Source organism: Triticum urartu, chromosome 6 (assembly GCF_003073215.2).
Source record: "Triticum urartu cultivar G1812 chromosome 6, Tu2.1, whole genome shotgun sequence".
Taxonomy (NCBI): domain Eukaryota; kingdom Viridiplantae; phylum Streptophyta; class Magnoliopsida; order Poales; family Poaceae; genus Triticum; species Triticum urartu.
The window spans coordinates 143,455,577-143,467,123 of NC_053027.1; the positions used below are offsets into that span (position 1 = coordinate 143,455,577).

Consider the following 11,547-nt stretch of genomic DNA (forward strand, 5'->3'; position numbering starts at 1 on the left):
AAGACTAAATAAATCTAATCGGCTTAGCACATTAAGTTGAGGGATGTTAAAGCCCTTTTGTATCTCTTATCGTTTTACTTTAGTTATTTTTAGCTAAAGGTTTTTAGTTTGTTTGAATAAGAGTTGGACGACCATGCTTCTTTTTGATTGAGGGGAGATTCTTATATCTGATGAGTAATGGATATTTTTGATGAATGTTTTATTACGAAAATTTTAAAATCATGATAGATGTAAGACTAAAATTGTGTGATAATGTATTCCCAATTAAAGATGATGAGCATAAGTCTTCCGCATCTTTAGTATCGATCGGATATGAGAGGTTCGCAACTAGATGAAATAACTCACTTTTAGTTTAGTTCAGTTCCTTCCAAAACAAAAATAATTGGTGTAAACGATAGTCACATCGGCCGAATAAAATAATATAGAGCAAGTAGCTCCATTGGTGAAACTCTCATTAATAAATTAAACATTTCCAAAAAACCATTATTGACACAAAGAATCATGCGTATCTTTTCATGTCGCATGTAAACAAAAGTAAAAGTGACATGGGCCCAGGCCTTATCCTTAAAGAAGAAGGGGAAGAAAAAAAATCGGGCATGCCTAAAAGACGGGTGAATTACCACATAAAGTTGTGATACGTCTACTAACTGGTAGAATAGTAAGGTGTGGAAATTTTCATGATCATGTGATTAAGTGGAGATATAATAGTGCTCAATATGATCATTTTTCTAGCATGAATCTTCAGATCTTGTGTTTAACTCATTCATTATCGTTATCAGTACCTCATAATCAAGATGACTTCTTTCATACAAGCTGCGGGATTTGCTTGGGGACGAGCAAACCTCTAAGCTTGGGGGGTCGATGATCCCAAAATGTGTGATGTTTTTAGCCTTCATTTTGTGCCTGGTAGGCTATGTGAAATTTTAATGCGTTCAGGCATGTCTTTTTGTTGATTTTCCTCAGGATGCACTCTTAAAAAGAAATGAAGCATTAAAGAGAAAACTTTAGGAAACGATGATAAAATCATGCCCATAAATGTGATACATTATTACCATAGAAGAATGAAGCACTTTGGAGAAAACAGGAGGACGTGCAGGGCTTCCAGAGTGCAAGACGTCGTTCGGAGCAGTTGCCGCAGCCGCCTCCTAGTCGACTACTTCCGCCCTGTGGAATCAGGTTGTGGATCGGAGACACATAGACTCCAGAAACATCCAGAACACAGAACTCTAGCCTCCGGAAAGCATCCGGAGGAGGAGTCGATCCAAGGACTTTGTCGCCACCACGCTACATCAGAGGGTATCACCACCATCATCATCACCATGGTCATCACCATCACCATGTCATCCTTACCCATTTATATTACACTAGTTAGAGTGGATTCGATTTTGTATTACATTTTTGAACTCATCATAATTCATCTCATAACGTTTGTGCCCTTGATGTGCGATTAATCTCCCTAGTTCTCGGGGATACGGAGTAACCCTAATATGTAATAGATCGTTTGACATTAGGATTTGATATCCTATTTATATGTTTATGTTGATAGTCTTATTGATGTTGAGTGGAGTCGACCATCCAACATATGCCAATTTTGGGTAGAAGGTTATTACTGCTAGCATGACAGTTGGTTGTGGAGGTAGGTTAGTGACAAGGCCTATCTACCTTTGTCCCCAATCGATGCAACAGGGGGTAAACGGGGGCCGCTATTAGCTGTGTGCACGAGGGAAGACCCCTTAATTACCATTCATTAACCATAGTAGGGAAGAATGTCAGTGGCATATGTGATACGGGGTTGTTGCGTGTATGCACACATCTGTACTTGGCTCCACCCACAAATAGAAACATATAAAGTGGCATAGGAATCCGACGTAGCATTATGCTTAGCTATCGGACATGTAGACGCGTACTAGTGGGGAATCCACACTCTCTGGGAACACTTTAGTCCTATCAATTTCAACAACCGTCATTCACGTCATGCGTTACTTTACTTCCCCGTTTGCTACAATCACGGAATACTTTTAGTCATTTCCACTTTGTTTTGGATCCCAATTCACTTGCAGGCATTGCTATTTGAACTCTTCAAGAGACAAAGATTGATTCATGTGCTTCCTCTGGGATAGATACTCTTACCTTTAAAAAGATACAACTAAACTCTGTGCACCTGTAGACAATCATGTATCTTTTGAACCGAGAGTCCAAACTAAGTTTCATTTGCATATTCCTGTTCACTCGAATGAATAATTTTGAATAAGACCAATTTTAAATACATCTAGACACCTTTTAAAATTTTACCAAGTTTCAAATGTTAAAACTTGATAGTCGTAATATTAAGTTTTATCAAGTTTGACCAACCTCTAAAACTTATCATTTGTTCTATCAAGTTTTAGGAGTTGAAACTTGCTGAAGTTTTAAAAGCTTGTGAAAACGTTGGAGCCCCCACATGGTTTTAAGTCTTAGTTCTGAACCTTACTGATTTTATCGTCCATTTCTATTAAGTTTATGGAGTTGAAACTTAGGGAAATATAAAGACGTGTCAATCGTCTTCAAAATTAGTCTTATTTCAAAGCCCTTATCGTAGGTAACACGAATATGCAAACTCAATAAAAATTATACCTTCGATTGAAAACATATAATATATTCAAATTTACAAGTCAAAAGAAAAAGCATGGAAGGTGGGATGGATGGGGCATATGTAATCTCTCCCAAAAGCTATACCATAAGGTGCATGCATGCAATAATTGAGCTCCAACCTCAAAACCACTTTTTGAATCTTGATGCAATCATACGACTGCATGCATGTGTGCCTCCACCCTTGAATGCCACAAATTGTCTTTCGGTAATTTGCCTCAATAGTTGAAACTGAAACTCCTTCACTTCCCCTCCTAATCCACTCACACCCCACCTTAGGCATCTCCATTTTTTAATCTAGCTAGCCATCTCTCCCTCCTCAAGCCCAAGATACCTCTCTCTCTCCACCCCTTGTCCGCTATCCACACTAGCTAGATCCCCCCCTCTCTCCCTCACCTCTTATCTATTAAAGTACACACGCTCTCTTCCACCTCCCTCTTCATTAAAGAACAGGACGCGACTCGTCTGACGTACGGCCCACACACTGACGTGTGGGCCCGGACCCACCCGTCAGCGGTCCAACGGCAGGGGGCCGTACGTCAGGGGATCCAGCTCCTAAAGAACACTCTTTCTCTCTCTGCTCCCATTAATATAGCTAGCTAGGCCTATCAAACACCTCTCACCCTCATAAGACCTCTTCCAGTGCATGGGTGCTTAATTAGACGAGGTGCTAAGTGTATTAAAAGGCTTAGCAACTAAACTCCCCAATGCATACTCCCTCCATCCGGTGAAAAGTGTACATAAAATTTTAGGACAAATTATGGAGTGGATTAAAAAATGCATTGAAAAGGTGCAAGCCACCATCTCTCTCTCTTTTAATTATTCTACCCCCAATGATCTAAGTGCATGAAAAAATTAAAGAGACCATGTGTAGAATGTTATTGGTCTTCATTACCGTGTGATGAGAGAGAAGCATTTTTTTCTATTTTAATGTGCATTAGGAAGATAGATGTACACTCTTTTGTGGACAAATTTTAAAGTCAAACGTACACTTTTCACCGGACGAAGGGAGTAGGTGCTTAGTTTTTGGTTGCTAAGCTCCCTTCATTTAATTAGGCGTAGACTCATATTTGTGCTTCCACCTAGGTACACACGCTTAGCATTGTGTCTTCCTGAGGTCATCATACTACACTCTCTCTCTCTCTCTCTCTCTCTCTCTCTCCTTAATTTACATGGCACATCAGATTTTTTGCTTAGTTGGCAACCTTAACACATGTACAAGGTGGAGCATTGGGAGGGGACAAAGTGTGTTTTTATAGTAGTTAATTATATCAATCTCACCACCACATAGATACTCTAGGTGAGATTTAATTTCGGGGTTGTCGACATGTACCGATTGTATGAGACAATATTTGTGCAAGTTTTATGCCTGGCCACCGAGCAATATATTGTTATATGACAACTTTCCTTGTGCATATTTGTATCTATATGTGTGACCATATATATTTGCGTATATATTGGTTGGCGAGAGGAAAGTTTTACGTATTTTCAATAAATGTTGAGGAAAGTAAGCCGGTATGCAAATATTTGTGTAGCCTGTAAACAATACTCCATGACAGTTCAGAGCTGAGAAACAATGCCAAGCTAGCGATCACCAAGCTTCGTCAAAAAGGGTCGGTCCTCCACGGACGCATCTATTCCGATCCCGAGATCATCTGAGCTCGGATGAACGGTAAAATCAAATTAAATAAAAAATAACAAAAAATCTGAAAAAATATTTGTGTCAATGTTTGGCACAAAAAAATTCACATTTTTTGAATTTTTATTTTATTTTACTGTGCACCCGAGCTCAGAACAACAATTTGGATCCTCCACGTGTTTAATCATATCATACAAATGTCGCACAATATGTTGGCCCGTACACACATCAAATTGTAGATGTGTATATGCCCCTCAATAATTGTGCAAAGAGATGCTAGTTAGCTTTACTACATACGTACGTCATTCGAGCTATAAAGACATGCCTGGAATCAGCATGCACGACCGGTCAAATCTAGTGGAGCGAAAATTACTATCAAGGGCATACAAGGAACGATGACAACGATTGGAGCTGCATGTGATATGCATGGCGGTTTCTCGATCTTCTCATGACTAGCTACTATAAATATGACGCCTAAGTACCTCTAGCTCTGTAGTATCTTTATACCGAGCCATTACACTGAAGCTAGACATCAACACGCATACATCTGCGTATACTATACACATCATATATACACTAGAAATGTCGAACGACTCCTTGGTTACATCACGAATAGTAGGTGATGTGTTGGACCCCTTCCGTAGCACAGTTGATCTGACAGTGCTCTATGACGGTAGGTTCGTCATTAACGGCATGGAGTTCCGCTCACCGGCGGTATCGGGCAAGCCGAGCGTCGAGATCGGCGGTGATGATATTAGCGTGACATACACCCTTGTAAGCCCATGATTTATTAGTTATTTATGTTTTCAGCACTGTGGTTTGTTCAAGTTAACCATGTAATCTGTGAATGTGATACATGCAGGTCATGGTGGATCCTGATGCTCCTAACCCCAGCAATCCGACCTTGAGGGAATATCTTCACTGGTTAGAGACTAAGAGCAACCCTACCTATAGCTTATTAGGTCTTGCATGCTGTCCTGCGAGCAGGAAATATACTCTATACATGCATCACATCTAACGGTGGATATATGTATTGGTGCATGCATGATAAGCTATATGATGCTTTAGGTCGTTAGTTAAAAAACAAAATCCAAGAAAAGATAATGATAATATATATTCTTTCACTCATGTATCATGCACGTACATAACAACAAATATGCTTATGGCAAGCGTGTCGACGGACATGACATACTATAAATATGTATGGATTATTTCAAGATAGGTTCACTGTGAGTACAGCCATTTTTATTGTGAGTACAGCTAGATCTATATCCAAGATCCCCACTAACTATCGACCGACTGATTCATGTCCATGCTCCATGCAGGATGGTAACCGATATCCCAGGATCAATGGATGACACCTACGGTGAGCACTCGTGAATGCAATAATAGTACATGACTTGGCATCTCTGAACAGTTTGGATGTAATTTTTTCTTCATTGTTTGAAGGGCGGGAGGTGGTGTGCTACGAGAGTCCGACGCCGACGACGGGGATCCACCGCATGGTGCTGGTGCTGTTCCGGCAGCTCGGGCGGAACACGGTGTACGCGCCGTCCATGCGCCACAACTTCAACACCCGCAGCTTCGCCCGCCGCTACAACCTTGGCGCGCCCGTCGCCGCAAAGTACTTCAACTGCCAGCGCCAGGCCGGCTCCGGCGGCCGGAAGTTCACCGGGCCCTATACCAGCCACCGCCAGCAAATCTAATCCCTAGCTAACAAAATAGCTACCACACACGGGAGCACGTGGCGCACGCATGGGCATGACAACGTCATGGATCACATGAGAATAAGACTGGCTACAATTACCGGTAGAAAAAGACTAGCTACAAATAAATGAATAAAAGTAGTTCCTTCCAAAAGACCCCGGCCGGATGAATAATACTAGTGTACGTAGCTTCTTCCCTTTTTTGGCGGAGAAAAAGCACATAGCTTCACATAGATGTTGCATCATATATGTGCTCGATATAAATCTCTTTTCTGAAATAATATCAAGCTCCGCCTTCTATATACTCTCAAGACTCGACAAGGTGATTCTGACAAGTTGTTATTCCTGGTCTCCTGGATGATCTCAAGCATTGCTGCTCCACCTGCCCTGCCTTTGTTTGGTCGGCGGTGATTTTAATTTGATTGCTAGCGCTGCTGACAAAAGCAACATCAATCTGAACCGGCGCACCATGGCTGCGTTCGGCGTTTCATAAACGAGATGGAGCTCAAGGACATGTATCTCCATGGTCGGAGATGCATTTGGTTCAATAAGCAAGGAAGGTCGATACGCTGTTGTTTTAAGCGATAAGAGCAACTCCAACGGGCCGATCCAAACGGTCGGCGATTTTGTCCATTTAAGTCGACCAGGCGGACACGGACGTCCACTTTTATATTTGGGTCGGCATGTGCGCCCAAGACTGGCCCGAACCATTTTGGGCCTCTTTTGGTTCATAGGATAGGATTATCGTAGAAACAGGAATCTTGTAGGAAATGAAATGACATGTATCTTAAATCCTATGAGTAGGAATAGGAAACAAGATGTCATTTGGTTGACACCAAAGGAATTTTTTCATTGAGTCTAGGCTCATTTTTATTTTCCTATGAAATGTGGAGGATAGGAACCAATCCTATGTAGAAATAGGAATCCATTCCTATGAACCAAAGGGCTCTAAAAGAAAAAATCCTATAAGAATCCTATCATCTAGAATTCCTATGAAATTCCTTCAAACCAAAGAGGCCTCGACGGTGCTAGAAAAAATAATTAAAACACATGCATATTTAAAAAAACATTATTAATTAAACATTACAGCCGGCCACGAAGGCCGGCGAGAGTCCATGCGTTCACATTAGCATTTAAGAAAAATAAAAACAACCTAAACTATGAGACGACGCGCAGCCCTAGGCGGCGTCGGCGTCCTCCTCCTCGGGGTCGGTGAGGTCGATGAGCGTCGACGCAGGGCCGGCCCAGGGGAACGCCGTGTTCCAGGCGGCGGCGATGTAGGCCGCGGGCAGGTGTTCCGGCGCGGGGGGCTGTTCCGGCACGGGCAGTGCCGGCGCGGGGGACTGTGCGGCCACCTGTGCAGCTGTGGCCTGGCGCGCCTCCTCCTCCTCAAGGTCGCGCTCGAGCATTTCCTCGTACTCGCCACGACGGCGCTCCTCGGCCAGCCGTCGCTGGCGCCACATTTCGGGGTAGGCCGCCTCCTACGCCGGCGTCGCCCCCATCCAAACCAGTGCCGCGGACACCCACTCGCGCAGTACTCCCATCCAGGAGTAGCGCTCGATCGGGGACGGCTCGGGCTCGGGCTACAGCTCCGGGTCGGCCTTGACACGGCGTTGGGGAGGGGACGGCGGGGCCACAGGCGGCACCAGGCAGTCGCCGGCCGCGGAGAGGGCAATGGCCTGCGCCATGGCCGCCTTGTACTGAGCCTCCTCTTCCTCCGCCGCCTACACCCTGCGCCGCTCGTCTTCCTCGCACTCGCGGTAGACCACCGCAAGGGCCGCCTGGTAGGCGTCCTCCGCCGCCTGGTCCTCCTCGCGGATGATACGTCTTCAACGTATCTACTTTTTCAAACACTTTTGCCCTTATTTTGGACTCTAATTTGCATGATTTGAATGGAACTAATCCGGACTGACGCTATTTTCAGCAGAATTGTCATGGTGTTATTTTTGTGCAAAAATAAAAATTCTTGGAATGACTTGAAAATCAACGGGGATTATTTTTGTAATATAAAAAGATACTGACGAAAGAATCAAGGCCAGGGGGGCCACACCCTGTCCATGAGGGCGGGCGGCGCGCCTACCCACCTGGGCGCCCCCCTGCCTCATCGGTCTCCTGGTGCTCCTCCGACATCAACTCCAACTCTATATATTTGTGTTCGGGGAGAAAAAAATCAGAGAGAAGGATTCATCACGTTTTACGATACGGAGGCATCGCCAAGCCCTAAACTCTCTCGGGAGGGTTGATCTGGAGTCCGTTCGGGGCTCCGGAGAGGGGAATCCGCCGCCATCATCATCATCAACCTTCCTCCATCACCAATTTCATGATGCTCACCGCCGTGTGTGAGTAATTCCATCGTAGGCTTGCTGGACGGTGATGGGTTGGATGAGATTTATCATGTAATCGAGTTAGTTTTGTTAGGGTTTGATCCCTAGTATCCACTATGTTCTGAGATTGATGTTGCTATGACTTTGCTATGCTTAATGCTTGTCACTAGGGCCTGAGTGCCATGATTTCAGATCTGAACCTATTATGTTTTCATGAATATATGTGAGTTCTTGATCCTATCTTGCAAGTCTATAGTCACCTATTATATGTTACGATCCTTTAACCCCCGAAGTGAAAATAATCGGGATACTTACCGGTGATGACCGTAGTTGAGGAGTTCATGTATTCACTATGTGTTAATGCTTTGGTCTGGTAATCTATTAAAAGGAGGCCTTAATATCCCTTAGTTTCCAATGGGACCCCGCTGCCACGGGAGGGCAGGACAAAATATGGCATGCAAGTTCTTTTCATAAGCACGTATGACTATATTCGGAATACATGCCTACATTACATTGATGAACTGGAGCTAGTTCCGTGTCACCTTATGTTATAACTATTGCATGAGGAATCGCATCCGACATAATTATCTATCACTGATCCATTGCCTACGAGCCTTTCATATATTGTTCTTCGCTTATTTACTTTTCCGTTGCTACTGTTACAATCACTATAAAACCAAAAATATTACCTTTGCTACCGTTACCACTACTATCATATTACTTTGCTACTAAATACTTTGCTGCAGATATTAAGTTTCCAGGTGTGGTTGAATTGACAACTCAGCTGCTAATGCTTGAGAATATTCTTTGGCTCCCCTTGTGTCGAATCAATAAATTTGGGTTGAATACTCTACCCTCGAAAACTGTTGTGATCCCCTATACTTGTGGGTTATCAAGAACATTTTCTGGCGTATTCTTTGAGTCACTTGGGATTTATATCTGCTAGTCACTATGAAGAACTTGAAAGATAAAAAAACCAAGATTCTTCCCTCAACTACGAGGGGAGGTAAGGAACTTCCATCTAGCTCTGCACTTGATTCACCTTCTATTTTGAGTAAACTTGCGACACCTACACCTGCTATTCATTCGGATATGCCCCATGTTATTGATGATGCCACTTTTGCTTTACATGATACTTATGATGAAACTACTTCTGTGCTTGACAATACTGTGCCATTAGGTGAATTTCTTGACGAACAATTGGCTAGGGCTAGAGAGAATGAAATTATTGAAACTGATAATATTGATGAAAGTGATGATGAAGATTCTCCTCCTAGATATGAATTGTCTGTTGTGCCTGAGGGTTATGTTATGGATGAAGAAACTGCTAGAGACTTCTTAGCTTGCAATGATAGATCTGATCTTAAGAAATTATTAGCTAGGCATAAAGAAAAGTCTTTGAATGCTAGAATGAAATATGACCCTGCTTTTGCTACTTCAGCTATCTTTATTATTGATAAGGATTATGATTTCTCTGTCGATTCTGAGTTAATTACTTTGGTTGAATCCGATCCTTTTTATGGCTATGAATCTGAAACTATTGTGGCACATCTTACTAAATTAAATGACATAGCCACCCTTTTTACTCATGATGAGAAAACTCGCTATTACTTTATCCTTAAGTTGTTTCCGTTCTCATTAAAGGGTGATGCTAAAACATGGTTTAATTCTCTTGATCCTGGTTGTGTGCGTAGTCCACAGGATATGATTTATTACTTCTCTGCTAAATATTTCCCTGCTCATAAGAAACAAGCTGCCTTAAGGGAAATATATAATTTTGTGCAAATTGAAGAAGAGAGTCACCCACAAGCTTGGGGGAGGCTTCTCCAATTACTTAATGCTTTGCCTGACCATCCTCTCAAGGAAAATGAAAATACTTGACATGTTTTATAATGGACTAACCGATGCTTCCAGAGACCACCTGGATAGTTGTGCTGGTTGTGTTTTCAGGGAAAGAACTATTGATCAAGCTGAATTGCTATTGAATAATTTGTTGAGTAATGAAAATGATTGGACACTTCCTGAACCAACTCCTAAGCCAACTCCGAAGAAAAGGAGTATTCTATTTCTCAGTCCTGAAGATATGCAAGAGGCAAAGAAATTTATAAAAGAAAAATGTATTAAAGCTGAAGATGTTAAGATTTACCACCTATTGAAGAAATACATGGTCTTCATAACCCGACACAGGTAGTAAAGGTAAATTCTCTCTATAGATTTGATAAATGTGAAATCCCATCTACTAAGTTTGCTAGCAAATGCTTGGATGAGTTTGATGACTTTATGGTTAGGCAAGAGAACTTCAATGCTTATGTTGGCAAACAATTGAAACGTAATGCTTATATGATTGAACACTTGAGTGATTATATGTCTAGAGTTAAAGGTGAACTTAAACTTATTAGTAAACATGCTTCTATGTTTATCAGTCAAGTAGAACAAGTACTTAAGGCTCAAAATGATTTGCTCAATGAATTAAATAATAAGAATAATGATAATGATGTTAGAGTTTTGACTAGAGGGGGTAAAATAACTCAGGAATCTTTGTATCCTGAGGGCCACCCTAAGAGAATTGAGCAAGATTCTCAGAGAACTAATGTTGATGCACCTAGTTCTTCTTCTAAGAAGAAGAAGAAGAATGATAGGACTTTGCATGCTTCTAGTGAACCTGTTGGTGACACGCCTGAGAATCCCAATGATATTTCTATTTCTGATGTTGAAACACAATCTGGTAATGAACATGAACCTAGGGATAATGTTAATGATGATGTTCATGTTGATGCTCAACCTAGCAATGACAATGATGTAGAGATTGAACCTGTTGTTGATCTTGATAACCCACAATCAATGAATCAACGTTATGATAAGAGAGACTTTGTTGCTAGGAAGCACGGTAAGGAAAGAGAACCACGGGTTCAGAAACCCATGCCTTTTCCTGGTAAGGAAAGAGAAGCACGGTAAGGATGATGAGGATTTTGAGCGCTTTGCTGAAATGATTAGACCTACCTTTTTGCGCATGCGTTTGACTGGTATGCTTAAAATGAATCCTTATGCTAAGTACATGAAAGATATTGTTACAAATAAAAGAAAGATACCGGAGGCTGAAATTTCCACCATGCTTGCTAATTACACTTTTAAGGGTGGAATACCTAAGAAACTAGGAGATCCAGGAGTACCAACTATACCATGCTCCATTAAAAGAAACTATGTTAAAACTGCTTTATGTGATCTTGGAGGCGGTGTTAGTGTTATGCCT

At 42.1% G+C, this 11,547-nt stretch overlaps 1 protein-coding gene across 1 annotated transcript; it reads left to right on the forward strand.

Moving 5' to 3' along the window:
• The first annotated feature begins 4,786 nt into the window (after positions 1–4,786).
• LOC125515863 (protein FLOWERING LOCUS T-like) lies at positions 4,787–6,149 on the forward strand. Its single transcript, XM_048681356.1, has 4 exons — positions 4,787–5,041; positions 5,130–5,191; positions 5,593–5,633; positions 5,717–6,149. Exons 1-4 carry the CDS (start codon positions 4,850–4,852, stop codon positions 5,971–5,973), a joined length of 552 nt encoding a protein of 183 aa, XP_048537313.1. The 5' UTR covers positions 4,787–4,849; the 3' UTR covers positions 5,974–6,149.
• Positions 6,150–11,547: the final 5,398 nt, after the last annotated feature.